Source organism: Lepidochelys olivacea (genome assembly GCF_965140295.1).
Source record: "Lepidochelys olivacea isolate rLepOli2 genome assembly, chromosome: 23".
NCBI classification, from domain to species: Eukaryota; Metazoa; Chordata; order Testudines; family Cheloniidae; genus Lepidochelys; species Lepidochelys olivacea.
Genome location: NC_140433.1, coordinates 7,272,774 through 7,293,383, shown reverse-complemented (window position 1 = coordinate 7,293,383; position 20,610 = coordinate 7,272,774). Strand labels below are relative to the sequence as shown.

At 62.1% G+C, this 20,610-nt stretch overlaps 1 protein-coding gene across 5 annotated transcripts; it reads left to right on the top strand.

Moving 5' to 3' along the window:
- Positions 1-2,440: 2,440 nt before the first annotated feature.
- Positions 2,441-18,214, top strand: LOC311511511 (CLOCK-interacting pacemaker-like). Of its 5 annotated transcripts, none has more exons than XM_084612177.1 (4): positions 2,441-2,522; positions 14,140-14,358; positions 16,723-16,895; positions 17,253-18,214. In XM_084612177.1, exons 2-4 carry the CDS (start codon positions 14,148-14,150, stop codon positions 18,165-18,167), a joined length of 1,299 nt encoding a protein of 432 aa, XP_084468303.1. In that variant the 5' UTR covers positions 2,441-2,522; positions 14,140-14,147; the 3' UTR covers positions 18,168-18,214. The 5 variants fall into 5 exon arrangements, with proteins under 5 accessions (XP_084468303.1, XP_084468306.1, XP_084468307.1 ...); XM_084612180.1 differs by lacking the exon at positions 2,441-2,522 and adding an exon at positions 3,882-3,889; XM_084612181.1 differs by lacking the exon at positions 2,441-2,522 and adding an exon at positions 13,324-13,432.
- Positions 18,215-20,610: the final 2,396 nt, after the last annotated feature.

Sequence of the window (20,610 nt, the reverse complement as noted above, 5' to 3'; positions counted from 1 at the left end):
GAAGGAATTTTCCTCCAGGGCAGATTGGAAGAGGCCCTGGTGGTTTTTCACTTTCCTTTGTTGCATGGGGCACGGGTCACTTGCTGGAGGATTCTCTGCACCTAGAAGTCTTTAAACCATGATTTGAGTACTTCAATAGCTCAGACATAGGTGAGAGGTTAATTGCAGGAGTGGGTGGGTGAGATTCTGTGGCCTGCATTGTGCAGGAGGTCAGGCTACATGAACATAATGGTCCCTTCTGACCTTAGTATCTATGAGTCTATGAGTCATAATACAAGAACAAGAGGCCACCAAATGAAATTAATAGGTAGCAGATTTAAAACAAACACAACAAAGTATTTTTTCCACACAACGCAACCTCAGGTACTCCTTGCCAAAGGGTGTCGTGAAGGCCAATACTATCACGGGGTTCAAAAGGGAGCTAGCTAGGTTCATGGCAGATAGGGCCATCAATGGCTATTAGCTAGGATGGGCAGGAATGATGTCCCTAGCCTCTGTTTGCCAGAAGCTGGGATTGGGTGACAGGGCATGGATCACTTAATGATAACCTGTCTGTTCATTCCCTTTGGGGCACCTGCCATTGGCCACTGTCAGAGGACAGGATACTGTGCTTGATGGACCTTTGGTCTGACCCAGTATGGCCGTTCTTATGTTCTTATTGTAAGGCTGGATGTGACCTTTCTGATCCAGTCCGACCCCTTGGGAGCACGGGTCTGAGAACTGCCCCACAAGAATTCCTGGAGCAGAGCTTTAGAAAAAATCTTGTCCTTCAACCTTGATTTGTTGCTGCTGATGGAGAATCCACCATGACCCTTGGCAACCTTTTCCAACGGTTAAATATCCTCATCAGGAAAAAATTAGGCCTTTTTTCCAGCCTGAACTTGTCTAATTCCAGCTTCTATTGGACCGTGTTAGACCTTTTGCTGCTAGACTGAAGAGCCTGTTATTAAATATTTGTTCCCCATCTAGGTACTGAGAGACTGTGATCAAGTCACCCCTGAAATCAAGTCTCTTTGTCAAGGTTGAGCTCTTTGAGTCTCTCACTCTAAGGCAGGTTTTCTAATCCTTTAATCATTCTCATGACTCTTCCCTGACCCCACTCTGATTTATTAACATGCTTCTTGAATTGTGGGCACCAGAACTGGACCCAGGATTCCAGCAGTGATTGGACCAGTGTCAAATATAGAGGTAAAATCACCTCTCTGCTCCTACTTGAGTCCCCTGTTTATGCATCCCAGGGCCGTTAGCTCTTTTGGCCACAATATCACACTGGGAGCTCACGTTCAGCTGATTCTCCACCATCACCCCCAAATCTCTTTCAGAATCACTGCTTCCCAGAATAGGCTCCCGCATCCTGTAGGTTTGGCTGATATTCTTTGTTCCTAGATGTATACATTTGGAGTTGGAGTTTGCGGATGGGTCGCTGATGGAAGGGGGCGGGGGGAGTCTTGCTAATTCTCTAGGGACTCGAGCACTCGAGGACTAGCTCACACAGCCTCAGCTCCAGGAGTCAGGGGATCACAGCAGAACCTCATTGAAAAGAAAAGTATCTTGCATCCCTGATTCTGGAGAAGCTGGAAAATGTCACACGATCATGGCACTAATGCTCAGAAAACAAAGAACCAGGCAACGTGTGAATTACTGGTGAAAAAAATCTCTAAATTTTTAAGTCAGCTTCATGATTTGTGGGACCTGATTCATGATTTTTGAACTCTTGAGCTCGGTGATACTGGCTTACAGCTTGTCTACACTGGCATTTTACAGCGCTGCAACTTTCTTGCTCAGGAGGTGGTCTCCCAGCACTCCCAGCGTAGACTAGCCCTTAGGATGCGTCACTGCTGAGGGTGTTGAGGGGGGGAAGGTTTTTCTGGTAGAGATGGGGTTCCATCACTTTTTGGGGAGGCAGGGTCAGGAGTGGCTTACCACTGGGGAGCAGGAGGTGGCTACTGTGGGCAGGGCTAGTAGCCCAGATTGGAGGGCTGCTAGGGGACAGGGTCACTAGCTCACGTTTGGAGGGTTGCTGGGGGGCAGGAGAGGGGGTCTATTGGGGGACGGGGACCGAGCCAACAGCCCAGGCTGGTGGGGGGCAGGGCCGGCAGCCCAAGTTGGGGGCTGCTGAGGGGGGACTGTTGGGGTGGGGCTGGCAGCCCAGCTGGCCGGCCAAAGGGGAGACCGCTGGGGGATGCCGGGGGGCGGGAGGACAGGTGCTGCGGAAGTCCTGGGGGCCCCCAGCGCCGCCCTCAGGGGCCGGGTCCCCACGCCGGGTGTGACCAAGAGGCCCCGCCCACTCTGGCCCGAGTCCCGCCCCCGCACATGTCTCCGCGTTCTCTCCACGCCCCTCACGTGGACACGGACCAGGCTCCGCTTCCGCACGTGGCGCCGGGGCCGCGCCGCTCGTCCCGCCCCCTGGGCGGCGGAGGCGCCAATTGGTTGCCGGCGCTGTCAGTGTGCTCGAGGGGTGGGGTTACCGCTGAGTCTTTGTGTCTCAGCGTGTGCGGCGGAAGAATCGGGGCGAGAGGCAGGTACGGACCCCGCGGCTACTCCGAACCCCCTCGGGCCCCCTCCAGCTCTCCTGCCCCCACCAGGCCCCCCGAACTCCCCCGGGCCCCGCAGTCCTCCATTCCCTAGGCCCCCTGAACACCCCCAGACCCCCCAGTCCTCCTCCCCCCCAACTCCCCTGGGCTCCTCGAACTCTCCTGTCCCCCAGTCCTCCGCCCCCAACCCCTCTAGGCCCCCCGAACTCCCCCGGGCCCCGCAGTCCTCCATTCCCTAGGCCCCCTGAACACACCCAGACCCCCCAGTCCTCTTCCCCCAACCTCCCTAGGCCCCCTGAACTCTCCTGCCCCCCCAGTCCTCCGCCCCCAACCCCCCTAGGCCCACCGAATCCCCTCGGCCTCCCCCCAGCCCCCAACCTCCCTAGGCCCCCTGAACTCTCCTGTTCCTCCAGTTCTCTGCCCCCAACCCCTCTAGGCTCCCCGATCTCCCCTGGGACCCCTAGTCTTCCACCGCCAACCCCCTAGGCTCCCTGAACTCCTCCGGGGCCCCTAGTCTTAATCCCCTGGGCCCCCCTCTGTCCCCAACCCCCCAAGGCCCCTGAACTCCCCTGCCCCCCCAGTTCCCTGCCGCCAACACCCCAGGCTCCCCCCCCCCAGTCCTCTGCCCCCAACCCCCTGGCACACCCCAGTCCTCTGTCCCTAAACTCCCCCTGCTGCCCCCTTGTCCTCTGCCCCAATCCTTTGGGATCCCCCCAGTCCTCTGTCCCCCCGAACTCCCCCAAGGTGAGAGGCTGGTATTGGCCACCCTCTCCCTGGGACCCCCCAATTCCCTGCCCCCTGGGATCCCCAACCCCCCCCAATCCTCTGCCACCCAAACCCCCTGTGCTTCCCCCAAGACGAGAGGTAGGTATTGACCACCCTGCCTCCCGGGACCCCCCCAGTTCTCTGTCTCCAACCCCCCTGGGCTTCCTTTAGCTTCCTTTAACTCCCTGTCCTCCCAATCTTCTGCACCCAACCCCCCTGGGCCCCCCAAACTCCCCAGGGCAAGAGGCAGGTATTGGCTCCCCACACCTGGGGCCTCCCCATTCCTCTGACCTCCTGGGTCCCCCTGAACTCCCCTGGGGTGAGAGGCAGGTATTGGCCCCCCTGAACTTCCCTGGGGCCCCCCAGTCCTCCCCTCTTCAACCCACCTGGGCTCTCCTGAACTCCCCTGGGGCAAGAGGCATGTATTGGCCCCCTGGGACCCCCAATCCTCCACCCCCACATACCCACTGGGTCCCCTGAATTCTCCCAGGGTGAGGGGCAGGTACTGGCCACCCTGCCCCCTGGGGCCCCTCAATCCTCTTCCCCCGAACACCTTGGGTCCGCCTGAATTCTCCTGGGGCGAGAGGCAGGTACTCATGCCCCGTCCTCCTTCCCAGCAACCGCCCTAGTCCCCTGGAATGCCCCCAAACCTCCAACACCCCTGCCTTCTGAATTCTGCTGGGGTGAGAAGCAGATACTGGCCCCCTAGGGACCTCCCTGTTTCCCAGGGAACCCCTGACCTTCCTGAAACCCCCAGAAACCTGCCAACCCCCTGCCCCCCTGAACTTCCCTGGGAAAAAGGCAGTTATTGGGCCCCTGGGACTCCCCTGACTGCTCCTAGCCTGGAATCTCCCTAATCCCTCCCTGTCAGAACCTGATTCCCCCTGGAATCCTGGCCTGGTTCTTGGGGAACTCTAGTCCCCCTGAGCGAGCAATAGATGCCAGAGCGCCCTGGGTAATTCTCCTCTTCCCCACCCCCCATCCCAGCACCTGTTCTGCTACTTGGGTTCCTCCTGGGATGGGGCTCTCCCTGGATGTGGAGGCGGGGTACTCAGGATAAGGGTGCATGTGTGGGGGATGCCCTGGGTTATGGGGTGGGGGGTTCAGGATGTTGGTGTCCCCTGGGATATGGGGATGTTGGGGGACATTTTAGGACTGACACTTGCTGCTTTATGGGGAGTGTGGGTGGCAGGGGTTATCTGCTGTGGGGCCATTGGAAGCTGGCCTGAGGCTATTGCGGGGTGGATCACAGGTCATGGGGTTGTTGCTTTGTTCAGTTTGGAGCTGGATGCGCGGCACCCATTGGCAGGTCGAAATGCCCTTTGTGGTGTATGGGGCTGAGCTTTGGGGTGGGTGAGCAAGGGAGCGGACCCTCCCCATGGGGTTGTCTGAGGCCCACACTTCCAGGGCCCTGTCCAATCCAGGGCTGCCTGCATGGTGCAGAGAAGCGTCACCCCTGTTCACACACCAGTCCGAAGGCAGCTCAGCCTCCATTACTGAGTCCTGGGGGCGCTGTTGCCCCTGGCTAGCCATGGCTCCAACCAGTGGGGGTGGGGGCAGTGGAGCTGGGCGGGGTGTCAGATCTCCCCCACACTGTAAAACGGTGGAAGGATTTCTGCCTCGTGGGTGCGGGAGGGCATGGTGGTTGCCTTTCCAGAGGGACTCTGTGTCGTGCAGCGTAACCCAGGCCCTGCAGCCCCTGGGTGATTCTGCGGAGTACAGCCAAGGGCCCAGCTCAGCTAGGGACCCGCTGCCAGGAAAGGTGCCCTTCCCCCTGCTCCTGGGGCGCTCTGCACCGGCCAGGTTGTGCTGTGCGGGGGGTACAGGCTGTGCCATGGCTGCTCCAGTGCAGGGAGAGTGAGGGCCTGGGGCTGGCTGAATTCCTGGCCCCCCTCCTGCTGTAGATCTGGGTGTTCTCGGGGCAGCCATTGTGTGTCCCAAGCCAGGGCCCAGGAGTCCCTGCTGGGGTTCAGTCTCAGCCTGGCTGGGACCCCTGAGGAGTGACTTGTGGGGGAGGCAGATTGCTCCGGGGAACAACCCAGCTTGTGGCTGGGAAAAGTGTGTCCTGGGAGCGGTGATGAGTTGAACGCCAAACACCCCTCGGCCAGCGGAAATCTGAGGCACCTGCTGGACACCTCAGTGCCTCTGAGGTGTTGGTGGGCACAGGTGTGGAGGGCAGGTTGGTGGGGCCGGGAGGAGGCCTGTGCCAGCTCAGTACCAGGCCATGAGACTGCAAACCCTCCCCCCCCCCGCCCCGAACTCACTGTGCGGTCTGTATAGCCACCCCCCAGCAGGTGCTAGGCTGGAGACGCTCTGGGAGCTGGCTATTAGTATGGCTGATGTGCTGCGGCTGGGGACTATGATGGATGACTGTCCACCAGAGACCATCTGCTGGGAGGAGGAAGGTGCAGCTCCGGGGAAATCCGGCCTTTGGCTGTTGGGGTTGGAGGGCTTTGGGCAAAGCCATGGGACAGGTTTTGCCCTGTCTGCACCAACCACTCTGCTAAGCAGTGTGCTCCTTTCTGCACGGCCCCAAGTCTCCCATGTGCTGCCAAGAGGCTGCTGGGAAGCACTGGGGACTGGGCAGTGGGGAGAGTTGTGTTGGCTCCTAGGCCATGGTTGTAGGTCTGGCCTTGGAGAGCGGTTATATCTCCATTGTGCCACTTGTGTAGAGATGACTGGATACTTGGGGGGGTTGCTCGCCCCTGGCGCGGCTGCTCTGTGGGAGCAGTTGCCACTGGTTTGAGAGGACAGTGCAGTAGTTTAATGTTGATGGGTTGTCGTTGGAGTCCAGATGCTCCCTGGAGCACGAGTTGTGGTGAAACTGGACAGCGGAGTTGGGGGAGCCTCTGCCTTTGCCATGACCACTAGCTCGTGCCCTAGACAGAGACAACCACCCGCGGAGGGGATGAAACTCGCTCGCCCAACCGAGTGACAACCAAGCCCTTGCCACCAAGTCCAGCATTGCACAGCCTCTGGGCCAGGCCCCACCATGCACTGGGCACTTCCTTCCCCAGGACTGGTGCCTAGAGGGCATTAGCCCAGGGACTGGGGCAGGATCCAAGAGCTGGGACAGTACCTGGGAGCCTTGCCTCCCAGTCCCGCCTTCTGCCCCGGGCCGTGCTGCTTCTCCAGGCTTTGCATTGGCTGTCTTCGGGGGGCCTGTGGCATTGGTTCCAGGGCAGCTCCCTGGAGGATGCTGCTGTTTGTGTTGCCTGCAGCTGGAGCCCCTGTCCCTGCCTCCCACAATCCTGTTTCCCTCCACAAGGACTGGGCAGCTCCGTTGCCCAGAGAGCCGGAGCTTCGCAGCCTGGCCTCCCCCAGACAGAATTCGAGGGTAGGATGTGCCAGCGTTGAGGGCAGGAGTGCAGCCCTCTATGTCTGGGGAAGGAGAGAGCCATGGGACCCTTTGGAATAGCCTGGCTGCTGGCCTCTTGCTGCATGTGTCAGACAGGGTGGCTGCTCTGTGTGGATCCAACCTGTGTTAGGTACGTCCCATCACTGAACAGCGAGCGTGAGATCTGGGTGTGGTCAGGGCTTGAATGAACTAGTGACATTATGGAGGGGAGTGGTGGAGTTTGGTGGTTTCAGTGGGAGTTTAGGGGCTTGGACCCAGGACTCCTGGGTTCTGTTCCCAGCTCTGGGAGGGGATGGGGCCTAGCGCTGATCTCTGGCTCCTGGCTGGGACATGGGAAGCTGGAGGCTGGGTTTTCTCTCCCCACGGGGGCTATATGCGAAGCCCCAAGGCATCACCCGTGGAGCTCACAGCCCCTTTGAATTCCCTGGTGTCCATACACAGGGACTGCCTGGGCCTCCTTGGTGGTGGCACTGAGATTCCTCATGTCTGAAAGGTGCAGTACCTTGGAGTGGGGTGAAGGAGGAGCCTCCCCTACGTGTGGCTCAGCCCTTCCTACGTGTGGCTCAGCCCTTCCTACGTGTGGCTCAGCCCTTCCTACGTGTGGCTCAGCCCTTCCTACGTGTGGCTCAGCCCTTCCTACGTGGACAGAGCTGGGCCTTTCCATTGCACGGCTGCTATGCTCTCCAGACAGCTGGGGTTGGGCGGCTGGGAAGCCCCTGGAGAGGATTAAACAGGAAGCAGAAAGAAGCATCTTTGGGGAGTATGAGAGCTGTGTCTGAGACTGTGTCTAGCTGGGACTGCAGGCTGGGAGCCTCGCCTGACTGGCCAGGGTGAACAGTCCCTTGGCTTGGCCCTGGAATACTTCCCAGCATGGGGAGGGGCAGTGACCCACAGGTTGGGTGGGGCAGGGAAGCAGAGCCAGGAGTAGGGATGGGTTGAGCAGGACAAGGGCTGTGATCTCCCTCCCCCAGCAGTGCCACTGAAGGGCTGGAGTGGGCACGGGGAGAGCTAGGCAGCCTGCAGGGTGGGCTGCAGGTGGCAGAGGTGGGCACGGCCTGTGGCATGATTGGAGGGCTCTGCAGCCCCCACCTCCTCAGGTGTCTCAATCCTCTGGCCTGCACGTTCCCTCCTCCTCTGCCCCCCCCCCCAATCCCTTTTCTAAACTCCATTCCCCACAGCTATGGAGTTTGAACTGCCCCTGTCCACCCACAGCCCCCTCCCTGAGCAATCTGGACACCAAATCCCTTTCTGGGTGGTCTTCCCCTCTTCCTGTGCTGCAACCCATTGTGGCCTTCCCTGGTCGCCCAGGGCTTGGGGCAGAGCCGACTAGGTAGCAGTGTGGCTTGGGGGAGGCGGGCTGGAGAGGTGGGTCTCTCCCCACGTGGGCTGCTGTGATATGGGGTGAATACTGTTCCCCACCTCCCGTGGGGCTCTGATGGCGTTGCAGGAGCTTGGCTGTGGTGTGGCTGCTGGCCAGGTGGGGTGGGCTGCAGGGCAGGGGCTGTGGAGGGGGCAGCTGGCAGGGTGGGGGGTGAGAGTGAGGCAGAAGGGTTCCCTGGGATGGCTGAGCCAGGCCAGAGCATGAGTGGCAAAGCAGGGTGCTGGGCCCAGGGCATGACAGGCTTCCTCTGCTGCTAGGATGGGTGCCTGGGGTCCCCTGGAGGGACATCGGGTGACTGTTGCTGCTGTCCCCCCCCCCCCCCGCTCCTGCTAACTGGGTGGGGAAGTGCGAGCTGGGGAGCCTCCCCCCGGAGGCTTGGGGGCAGGTGGTGTGTGCCTGTGTACTGGAAGAGGAGCCCTTGCCAGAGCCTGTCCCGCTGCTGCCTTGCTCGAGGCTGATGGCACAGAGGTAGCTGCTTCTGCTTGGGCCCTTCCTGCCCCCAGGGGCTCCCTGCAGAAGCCCAGGTTGTGCTGTGGCAGAGCGAGGTTGTCCCATGCTGGCTGTGCCTGGAGCTCCCTGCAGGTTGCTGGGGTCTCTGTTGACAAGGGGCCACAAGTGTGGTCCCCCCCAGAGCCAGCTTGAGAGCCCATCCTTGGACCCAGTGGCTTCCACAGCCCATGCTGCCTCGGCCCCCAGAGTCTGTCTTGCCCTCCTGCCTTGTGTTCACGGGTCCCTCGTCGCTCGTGCCCCCTCAGTCTCTCCTGCTCTCTGAATCGCTGGCCCTGGGTCATCGGGTGCCATGCTGCGATGGGAGCGCTGCCGCCGGATTGGCTTTGCTGGCCCAGCTCTGGGATGTGCCGAGGACCAGCTGCTGAGTTTGAACAGTGAGGTTTCTGCGTTCTTCATACGCGAGACAGTACAGGAGGCCGCGAGCAGGTCTTGGCTGCGTTCTGCCCGCTCAGCTGCGTGGGAAGGAGCCTCGCGCGGAGGGATGGGGACTGCCGCTCATGCTCAAGGGGTCGCTGATCTCGGCGTCTGGGTCTTGGGGCTCAGCTTGAGGCCATGCAGGGCCAAGGCTCACGATTCCAGGGGTTGGGGGCAGCCCTTCGGGGAAAGACAGGGCGTAGGTGACTTATCTTGCATAAAATACATCATAACTGTGCCCTAATCATGTCCTAATAATATCTTTGTGAAGAATATGGGTGCAGAGTCTCAGTACTAGCAGTTCCCTGCGGGGCTGGAGTCCCTTCAGGAAGGAGGGGATGATCCTTATGCTGGGGAATGGGGCTGCCCCTGTGGCACAAAGAGGGGACTGATGGAAAGACATGCAGCAAGTCAGCGACAGAGAACCCAGTAGTCCTGGCTCCCAGCCCCCACTGCTCTAACCACTAGACCCCACTCCCCTCCCATTCATGTAGGATGAGGTGAGGTGGCTGCTGTCTGGGCACACTGGCTGTGGGCTCTTGGGGAGCATGAGTGCACCTAGGCTAGAGCACCCTTAGTCCTCAGTGGGCATTGTCCCCTAGCGCCTGGGCCATCTGGGCCTCCCTACTCTCGCGGCCTGCTCTGCGGTCCCTGTGTTGAGTTTGGTGATGTCTGGTCTCTGGGAGGGCACTGCCTGCCTGGCTCCCCCAGGAGAAGCTGCATCAGGCTGGGCATGCTCCTCTGTGTGGGGGTGTTGTGCAGGCAGAGGGGCTGAAGCAGCTGGAAATGGGGAGCCTAAGAGTGACTGCTGGGCTGGACCAGCTGGGCAAGGTGCTTGGGGGGTGAGCTCCATTCCTGTGGCCTAGCCGAGGACGGGGGCAGCAGCAGCCCCGGGGAGGCCAGGAAGATGTCCTCCCCACCCCCTGCCGGCAGCTTCGGGGCTGTCTGCTCCCCTTGCCTTAGCTCTGTCGCACCTTATTTGGGGCACCGGCCGAGGCCCCTCCCTGGGTAGTCCCAGCCCTGCCCATTCCTAGGTGTTTCCTAGGCATGAGCTGGGAGCACTCCTATCTCTGGGCTCAGAGGAGGCATGGTGTAAACACACACACGTGGCCCTGCACCTGATGCAGTGCTCCCAGCGACCGCCCACGTGTCTGTGCAGAGCAGCTGCTAGCCTTGTGCTGGCAGAGCTCAGGGCATCAGCTCTGGGGTGGGTAGAGAGGGTTGCCCTCCTCCCACGCCTGACACCTGGCAGCCATGAGGCAGGGTATTGCTGCTGGTAGGATCCCACCGTGCCGGTGAGGCCTGGGCACTGGGAGGCTAAGGAGCGTGGGGCTGCAGGGTACCATTGGGGACTGGCACTTGGAGGTCGGTGAGAGGGCTCAGACCTCTTCGGAGAGCACATCCCAAAGGTGGTGTGGGCTTTCCCGCAGGGTGGAGGATAGGGGACGGGCTGTGCTGTGTGAAGGGAGGGCGGGGGCTCTGCTGTTGCAGCCCATCACAGCCAGGGCCAGAGCCCACTGCTTGCCCTGCTGTGGATTTGCTCTCTGCTTGGGAAATCAGCTGCCTTTCTCCAGGCACGTGCTCTCACCCAGGTTTGTTGTGTCTGTGCCTTCTTCCTTCTCTGGACCTGGTGTGTTTCAACAGTGTCACTGGCAAGGGGGAGGGGGTCCTGTGGTCACAGCAGGGGATTCCTGCTTTCTTTATCACAGCTTCGCTGGGCTGTGTTTTCCCCAGAGGGCTGTGCTGGGTGCAGAGCTGCAGAAGATCTGCCCCAGTGTGTGAGACCTTGGGAGGTGAAGCCACTTGCCTGGCTGAAAATGGGTGGGGATTTCCCTGTGGGAGCCACCCTGGGCTGTCCTGCTGGTGAAATGTCCTGCAGAAGTGTGGGAGACACCCTCTCCCAAGCACCCTGCGAGATTGCGCCAGTAGCATTGCCCTTGGGTTGCTGCCCTTCTCCAGTCGTCCACCTGGCAGTGTGGTTCTCCAAGCCAGGTAGGTGCCCAGGTGCCATGAGGATGAGCACGGTACAAAGCTGAACTAGGGTGGAATTCCACAAGAAATAACCCCTTGGTCTGGACTGGCGCCACCGGATTGCAGCTGCTGTAAGCCAAGGGATTCTCCCAAAGAGACATCGGGGCATTCGCTGGGGTTCCGCGGCAGGTCAGATGGGGTGATCACAACGGTCTCTCCTGGCCTTGACTGGCCCCTTCGTGGGTTGTAGCTGCAGCGTCCAGGGGTGGGGCTGCTGGTTGTTGTGTGCTCTGAGATAGCTCAGAAGAGCGCACGCCAGCCCTGCCGCTTACTCTGCTCCACTGTTTGGAGGTTGGCGCTGCAGCTGCATTTCCTTAATCTGTGCCAATGGTCCTGCTCTGACCCCCATCACGGTAGTGCCACTCCCAGTGCACTGTATCCTCCTGTGCCCCCGGGCTGCTCGCCTCTCCTACAGAGGGGATTGAGGCACAAAGACTAAGTGACAGTGCTCATGGTGGCAGAGCAGTGGCCTGGTCACCAGTCTTCTAGGCTTGTTCCCTCCCTACTGGGCCACGCTTCCTTCCATGGACAGTGCCCTCTCAGCACCCCGCGGCTGGCAGTGGTTGAAGGAGCTCAGTCGCTGAACTCCAAACCAAGTCCCTTCTCTCTGGCCAGGCTGGTTGGCTCCGCTCTAGCTGCGCAGTGCCCCTGATGGCACCGCCAGCTCCTGTCTGAATCCTATGCAGGATGGTCCCTGTCTGCATGGGGACAGGTCCAGAGAGGCTGAAGATGATCAAAGGGCTGATGGGGGTTTTGTGTCCCTGTTAGCACATGCCCTGTGGGCCCAGAGGGTCAATGTGATCTGGGAAGGCACAAATGGGATCCTCAAGGAGGAACAGGGAGGTTAGTTTCCCTCTGGAGTGGGTTCTGGGGCGACCACTGCTGAGCTCCTGGGTGCAGTTCTGTGTCCACGATTCCCAGTGGAGGTTGGTAAATTGGAGAGGGTCAGAGAGGATGATGGAAGGATTGAGGGGGTCGTGGAGTTCAGCGTATGGAGCTTAGCAAGGAGATGAGTAAGGGGTGACGATCAGTGTGGAAGGACCAACGGCCCAAAGATTTGATACTGGTTCATCTTGCAAAGGGTTTGCTTGCTTGCAATGGCTGGACTGAAACCTCAGTCTGGAAAGCTACCGTGGCGAGCGTAAGGCCCAGAGCTACGGCAGGTCTCCACCACTGGGTGTTCTTAAATCAAGTGTCCCTGCTTCCTTGCCCACCAGCGCAGAACCTCCTTCATCACGGTCTAGCTGCTCCAAAGCTTCCTCCCAGCTCCACCAGGGCTCCCCTGTGCCCTGCCTGGCCCCTCATCCCAGCCCCGCCAGGACCCTGCCTGGCCCCTCATCCCAGCCCTGCCAGCACTCTGCCCTGCATGCCCCCCTTGTCCCAGCCCTGCCAGGACTCTGCCTGGCTCCCCTGCACCCTGCGTGGTCCCTTGTCCCAGCCCTGCCAGGGCTCTGCCCTGCATCCCCCCTTGTCCCAGCTCTGCCTGGCTCCCCTGCACCCTGCGTGGCCCCTTGTCCCAGCCCTGCCAGGGCTCTGCCCTGCACCCCCCCTTGTCCCAGCCCTGCCAGGACTCTGCCCGGCTCCCCTGCACCCTGCATCCCCCCTTGTCCCAGCCCCGCCAGGGCTCTGCCTGGCTCCCCTGCATCCCCCCTTGTCCCAGCCCCGCCAGGGCTCTGCCTGGCTCCCCTGCATCCCCCCTTGTCCCAGCCCCGCCAGGGCTCTGCTGTGCCCCCTGTGCCCTGCCTGGCCCCTCATCCCAGCCCCGCCAGGACCCTGCCTGGCCCCTCATCCCAGCCCTGCCAGCACTCTGCCCTGCATGCCCCCCTTGTCCCAGCCCTGCCAGGACTCTGCCTGGCTCCCCTGCACCCTGCGTGGCCCCTTGTCCCAGCCCTGCCAGGGCTCTGCCCTGCATCCCCCCTTGTCCCAGCTCTGCCTGGCTCCCCTGCACCCTGCGTGGCCCCTTGTCCCAGCCCTGCCAGCACTCTGCCCTGCATCCCCCCTTGTCCCAGCCCCGCCAGGGCTCTGCCTGGCTCCCCTGCATCCCCCCTTGTCCCAGCCCCGCCAGGGCTCTGCTGTGCCCCCTGTGCCCTGCCTGGCCCCGCCAGGGCTCTGCTCGGTGCCCTGCTCGGGCTGGCACCCTGGACTGTGGCTCCCTTTTAATGCCGAGGGCAGGAGCGCGGCGCTGCCAGGCCGGGGCGGTGGCGGGGGAGGACGGGAGATGCGGCTCTGGCCGGGGACAGCCCCCCTCCCCCGCGCGGTGACTGTGCGGTGCCCACACCACGTGTCCGCGAGCGCGCCTGCCCCTCCCCGCCCGGGGCGCCGCGTGTCTCCGGGCTGGCGCGTGGCGCCCCGCGTGGGAGGGCGCGGGGAGGGAGCGCGTGGCCGGGCACGTGCAGCGCCGCCAGCCCGCGGCCGCTCCCGCAAGACACGCCCGCCGGGGTTAGCGGCGGCTGGGGCTGCCCCCCCCCCCCCAGCTTCCCCGGGCGGGTCAGGGACGGAGCGGGGGCGCGCTGCAGGGCCGCACCCCTGAGCTGGGGGCGGGCGTGTGCGCACGTGTCGGTGCATGCACGGGGGGGGCCCGGACCCCGCCTCTTCCCCACGGGGCGGCGCCGGGGCGGGCGGGCGGCTGGGCGCGTTTGGACCTGCCGGGGAAACGGGGGCGGTTCGGTGCGTGTCTGGAGAAGGCTATGGGGTGAGGGGTGTAGGGGGGCGCGGGCAGAGGGTGCGCAGCCCTGTTGTGGGTTTTCTCTGGCGGCTGAAGGGAGCAGGCGTTGCTCCCACTCTGGGGGGCTGATGGGGCTGTGGTGGGAGGGCCAGTGAGCTGATAGCGGGTGTGGCAGGAGTCTGAGGGGGCTGGGTGGGGCTATGGTGGTAGGGAGTCTGCCCCGGGGAGGGGCTGGGTGGGTACATATGTCCCAGAAAGCATCTCTGCCCCTCCTCCTTGTAGACCCTGGGAACTGGGCGGGGTGGGGGGGGTCAGCGCCCTCTGGGTAGCATCTGGCCGGGCCCCCCCCATGCAGTGCTGTAGGTGGGGGCAGGACGAGGGGAGTTGCTATCTCAGGGGTCCTTTCAAGCGGCAGGAAGCTGGGGGTGGGAGCTTGGGGGAGCCCTTCCCTGGCACCTGATCCTTTGCTCTTCATCTTCAGGCTTGGAGATGCCTGCGGAGAAGCCCCCCGACACAGAGAGGTCGTGTCAGCCCCTCATGGAGAGAGAAATGGCATTGGGGAGTACAGCAGCAGTGACCACCGGCTCCAAGGGGCGCACGGGGGTGTTGGAGAAGACAGCTGTGGGGGGCGAGGGCAGCAGGAAGTCCCCGGGTCCCCAACCACCAGCCAGCGAGTCGGAGAAGGATTCTGGCTTCTCAGGTAGAGACGTATCCTGGGGGCAGCAAGCGATCTCTGGGCCTTCCCTGCTGCATCCCCATCTCTTTGCCCCACTCTTTGCTTGGAGCCCGGGATTTCACTCCTGGGACTGGGCTCTGGAGCTGTCCAGTTGGTTTCCTGGGGTGGAGGCAGCAGGTAGCCTGGAGCTGGGCCCAGCCTGCCCCCCATCCCCTTCTGCCCCTAGGAGCAGAGGGCACTGTGTGCATGGGAAGGACGGGGGGGGAGGGTCCAAGTGGACTAGGGGGGAGTTGGGCTAAGCTGGGTTTGGGAGGAGCCAGGCCCCATGCACAGACGCTTTGGTCCCCCAGCACTGCCCAGTGCACCCCACAGTCTGGGGATGAGAGCCTTGGGGTTGCTGGGGCCTCAGGTTAGGGAGCCCCGGACCCCCCTCCCTGCAGGGCCCCCCCAGCTCCTCCCTGGCATGCAGCTGGGTGGCCCCCTGTTTCCCTGGCACACAGACCCCTCCTCCCCAGGCCCATTGTGCAGTGTTATGGGTAGGTCCTAGGGTGGGGCAGGCCTCTGGCCAGCCAGGGAGCAGCTTTTGGGTCAGTCCCTTGGTGCCTCCTGTCGTCGATTCCCTGTTGCCGTCTAGTGGTTCTGGGTGAATACTGTCTCCTATTGCAACCCCCCAGGGGCTGTTTCAGAGCCGATCTGTCAGGGGAGCTGGTGGGGACCTTGCCGTTCAGTTGCCTGATGCTTTCCATTATAAAAGGTTTTCGTTACCTTATTATAGAGGCTCCGCCACCCCCAGTGTTTGCAGCAGGCCTCTGACACTGGGCAGGGAGAGAGCCTGGGCTGGAGAAGGGCATCGCCTCTCCCCATGAAATTCTGCTCACGTTTAGCTGAGCTGTGGGAAAATCACCGTTTCCCTTCCCCCGCTTGTGTTGTCAGCAAATCTTCGGCAGTAGCTACAATAATAATGTGCTACGGGGCATGGAAGGCCAGGCCAACCCTGTTGGTAAATCAGCAGCAACAGGTGCAGCCACTGGCCTTTCCCCATGGTGAGAAGAGACAGCTGGGCTGAGCTGCCCAGATGCCCTGCCGAACCCTAGTGGTCAGTCGTCCAGCAAGGGGAGCCACACGGCTGGGCCTCCCTGCCCCCACCCCTAGCATGTGGTCCTAGTGGCCCATCATCCTGTGGGGGAACCATATGGCTGGGCTGCCCTGCCCCTTCCCCCACCCAGCATGTGGTCCCAGTGGCCTGTCGTCCTGTGGGGGGTGCCACGTGGCTTGGCTGCCCTTCCCCACCCAGCCCCCGCCCTGCTGCTGACTTTGCATGTTTCAGGAGGTCTCTTGTCTCAGCTTCCTCTGTAAAGTGGGGGCGATGATCCTGCACTCTCAGAGATAATGGGTGATGTGTCCTGCAGGCGCCCAGCCACCATGGTGAGGAGCCATGCAGAGGCCCCTGGGGACTGGACCCATCTGTGTGGCAGGCAGTAAGACAACGCCCCACGCTGAATGAGAAGGATAACAAGGACTGTTTGCTAGTGCCTCATCCCCGTCCATCCTGGGGAACCAGCGCATGATCCTGCAGTTACAGATGGTGTCGCGATGCAGACGCACAAGGGGGCCGGGGCCTGGGCAGCTGGGCCTGGGGTTTCCTCATGTCTGAGCGTTTGACTCAGTGGCCTGAACAGCGTCCTCTTCCCCCAGCTCCATGTCACCTCATTAGCCTCTCGTAGCCCCCGAGAACCTGCACGTGAGCTTCCAACCCCTGTGAGACTGCAGGGGCAGCCATGAGATGGGGCCAGCTGGCAGGATTGGGAAAGCAGCCTCGGGGGGTCTTGGGGAGCCCTTGTGCTCCTCTCATCTGGAGGCTGCCCCACTGGCAGGAGTTACAGTGGGGCTAGAAGCTGGCTCCCAGTTTGTGTTGTGTCCTAGGAGCATCAGGAAGGTCAGGCCTGCCCTGTGCTGTCCTGTCTCAGCAGAACAGTCTCCATGGGGGGCACTGTGCGATGCAGGGGCTGGGCACTCATCTCTAGTAGGTCTCTGCACCCCAAGCAAGCTCTTGAGCAGTGGGTTTTGGGGAAAACTCTACCCCACAACTCTGGGCTGCTCTGCATGGCACTGCTTCTCCCGGCCCCAGACTCTTCCAGCCTAGACAGGAATGTACCAATGCATGGGGCTCTGGCAGGGCCCTCATGGCCCCATGTCTGGCTCCCAGAGCCAGATTTAACTGCAGGGCTGGCCGTGAGATGCTGAAGCCATTTGGGGGTGGGGGCATACAGACAGCAGCTGGGGGTTTTGTTGCCTGCTCCCCTCCCTGGGGCTCTAGTGTCGCCACCAGGTAGCCCAGCCCCTGTCCCCCCACTGCCTCTTACACTCTGCTCCTGTCCCCCTGTGCAGACACAAGTTCAGAGTCCCTGAGCACGCTGGATCAGGCCGAAGCAGAGGAGCCGTCCATCTGTGCCTCACACTGGGCGACCAACGGGCCCAGGCTGCGGACGGCGCCGCATCTTGACAGCACGTTCACCAGATTCACCCCTGTTTACGTTGTCAAAAACGTTATCCTGAAACAGGTAGCCCTCCTGCCCCAAACCCACCAGACCGCCGAGTCCCTGGGGCTCGGACGTGCCCCAGCAGATCAGCCGCTCCCCAGGGTCACAGGGACGGGGCTAGCTGTCCCGCACGGTCACTGGGGAAGGAGGGGAAAGTAGCCCTGGGCCTGACGCAGGGCTGTCCCCGGACACGGCTGTGCTTTCTCCCCATCAGCACTTGTGGCATGTCATGCCAGAGGGAGAGGTGAAGCTGCGAGGTGAGGGGGCCCCGCGGGAGCAGAGCCAGCACCCACGTGCCCCCTTGTTCCTTGTGGCCCATGTGCCCAGCTCTCGGAGCTGCCTGGGCGCTCACCCTCCTCTCCTGCTCTTCCCTTGCAGCCCCTGGGAGCTTCCTCCAGCACCCAGCTTCTGACCTGGAGTGGCCAAGACCCCCCAGACAGTGTGCAGGGCCAGGCCCGGCTCATCTTCCTCCAGCAGCCGGTGGCTACGGCCACGCTGAAGCCGCTGCTGCCTGGCCGGAAGCCACAGGCCAAGGACACCTACCTGCCCATCCTCAACGCCTACCCCAAGATCGCCCCACACCCGGGCCACAGCCAGGACAACGAGGCTACGGCTGGGCCCCCGCCCCGAAGTGGCAGTGTTGGCCCTGCCAAGAGCAAGCGCTTCTGCCTGGAGGAGGCTTGGGTGTCGTCCTCTGAGTTGGACGCCCCCACCAGCGGCGGGCTGCAGGAGGAACAGTGCCCGGGGGGTGCCCTGCAGGTGCTCTCTGCTGGCAGCTCAGAGCCACTGTCCCAGAACACTGTCACCTCATCCACAGAGCTGGCTCGGCCGGCACCCAGCTCCATCGCAGCCCAGGGGAGCGCAGCACTCCTGGACCTGGCTGAGGGCAGGATCCTGGCCAAGGCCTCCAAGAAGTTGGGCTCGAGCCTCGGGAAACAGCGGCGCTTCCACAACACGGTGGAGATCCTGAGGAAGTCGGGGCTGCTGGGTGTCACCCTGCGGACCAAGGAGCTGATCCGGCAGAACAGCAGCACCCAGCGGGAGATCGCAGAGCTGCGGGAGCATGCCCGGCTCTTCTGCGAGGCCATGCAGAGCAACAACTCTCAGACCTGGGCCCGGCTCCAGGCAGCCATGAGCCTGTCTGCCTCCTACTGGGCCCAGAGAGGCCCAGGCCCCGACACGCCTGCCAAGACGGTCACTCCCCCCACAGACTTCAGTGGGGAGTCCCTGCCTGGCTCCCCCATGAGCCTGGCGCTCACTCCGGACCTGTCAGCACACACGGCCCTGCCTTAGGCCCTAGCACGGCCGCTCGCTCAGCAAATAAACCTGCTTTGAACAAACACCACTTGTGAGTGAGTTCCCAGGCCAGGGCCAGCTGCCTCTGGGCTGGAACTGGAGCAGGGCTGGCCATGCCCAACCAGACGGACTGGGCCCTGCTCCTCTCTGGTGGGACAGGCAGGGAGATGGAACTGGTCCCTGCTCAGAGCCTGGCTCCATGCTGGCAGGGGCTGCCTGTGGTTGGCATTGCTGCCTTGGGCCACCTGGAGCCCCTGGCCCAGCCTCCGGGCCACATGAGCTACACTAGGGGAAGATGCTGTGTGCCAGGCCGGGCACTGCTGGCCGTTCCCCCGGGGGTGCGGTGGAGAGCTGACAGCTCGGTGCCATGTGTGCGTGTGGCTATCATAGCCTCTTCCTGTGCCAGGGCAGCGGTGCTCTGTGATGCCCTACAAGCAGCTGGGCTCCAGCCTCAGGAGAATTTCTGCCCTGGGCAGGTGTAGATGTGGGTTACGGGCTGGCAGAGGCCTCAAGGAAGGGCTCTCTCCTGCTGCCTCCTCAAGGCCATGTGTGATGGGAAGAGGGGTCGGGGACTCAGGTGCCCCAAGCAGGGCTCGAGCCAGTCTCTGCCTGCCCAAGGCCCATGCCTGTGGGCTTCTGGTCAAGGGTAGGGGTGTAGAGCCTGGCCAGGCAGGTGCTGTCCTCCCCCACACATGACCTGGTCAGAAAACAGCTGCAGAATCTAGTAATTGTCTGCCTCCCCCACAGCAGCACCTGATGTACCTGCTCCCCTCCCCTGGCAATGCCTAGTCAATGCCTGCACCCCCTCCCCACTGCATCACTTGGTCTGCCTGCCCCCCTTTCTCCCCTCCCCCCGCACCACCTGGTCTGCAGACTGACCCTAGGATGGTGCCAGTGCGGCTGAGGGTGGGAACTGCTGCCCACCACTCATGAGCCCCTGCTCAGGGCTGCTCCTTCCTCCCTCTGCTCTGTACCATACCCCTCTCCCATCGGGTGAGCAGCTTGCTTGCTCTATATGGCTCCAGCCTCCTCGTCCCCAACGTGCACCTCCCTCGTGGCAGCTGTCTCTGCCCACACTGAGTTTGCCATCAGACTGGGCACCTTAGCCGGGCAGCTCCCCGGTTGGCAGGGACCACTCTGACTCTATCAGGGCTTTCTGCTTAGCCCCAGGCAGAGGCTCCCCCAGCCCATCACTGCTGACTTTGGGGAGCTGGGGGTTGTGCCAGGGTGGGTGCAGGGCTGTAGCCACGCACCTGCCGCGGATGCTCAGAGAGGGTCTGGGCCATCTCCCATAGTCAGACAATGCCAGTGTTACTGGGGGGCAGGCCCAGGGGACCCTGGAGTGAGCCACTGCTGCCACCCCACCCTTGTGGCTCTGCCGCAGGAGCTGCTTGGCTTCTCCTGAGCCCCTTCGCACCCAGCACGCTGGCTCCTCGGCCGGAGTTGCTCAGGTCCAGCCTTTGGGGCTGAAGGAGCAGGGAGGGTCGGGCCAGGCTCACTGCTGGCCTGCATGTGTGCCCACCTTGCGTCCCTTCGCATGGGAGAGAGCCTCAGGGAACACCTAACAGGCGAGCGCTGACCCTGCTCTAGGGTGTGTGCGCGGGGGGCAAAGCCCGCTTGGCCTGGTAGCCAGTGTGAAGGCCAGGGTTGGCCAGGAGTCTCCCAGAATCTGCACTGATCTCCCGGTTACTACTGAAAGCAATCCAGGGGATTTTAATAGGATATTTTAAGAAAATGACATTACACCGTGGGGGAAAAACCTCCTGGAATAGCTTCAGTCAGCGTTGGCAACCCTACTGAAAGCTCCTCCTGAGGAGGCCCCAGAAGAAGCTCCTGCAGCCCCTGCTCTGCCTCCTCTCTGGCTGCAGCTTTTTCAGCTGTTGGTGCAGCAGGGATGGTTTTTTCCTGGCATGGAGGCGCTGGGCATATTCTGGGCAGCCCCAGCAGAACCACGCTACTCCCCGACGTGGGGCTTGGCCTTATCCCCTCCTCCTGCCTGGAAGGAGGCCAGGACCAATTGAAAGCAGGGACCAACCTTGAGCTGGGCATTGAGCCTGTGGGGTCACGACCCTTCCCCTGCACTCTCCCATATATGCAGTCAAACCAGAGCACAGCTGGGCTGGATCCTCCAGCATGGCCCAGGGTGCAGTTCTACTGCACTGGCTTCTCCAGCCATGGGCACTAACCCAGAACTGGGTCCTCCCAGCACCAGTCTTGGCCAGATGGCACAAATGAGAGAGTGGCACCAACTTGGCTTCCTAGGATTTTCAGGGCACCTGCCAGGCCCTTTGGCATGTGCACTACGCACCTTTCCTTTGACCAAGAGGAAGCTGCAAGGTCTATGCTCTCCCCACCTAGACCATGGCTTTGCCAAAGCCATTGCCAGAGGGGCTGGCCCTGGGAGTAAGGGGCATGGGGGAGAAGTGCCTCCTTCAGGCTG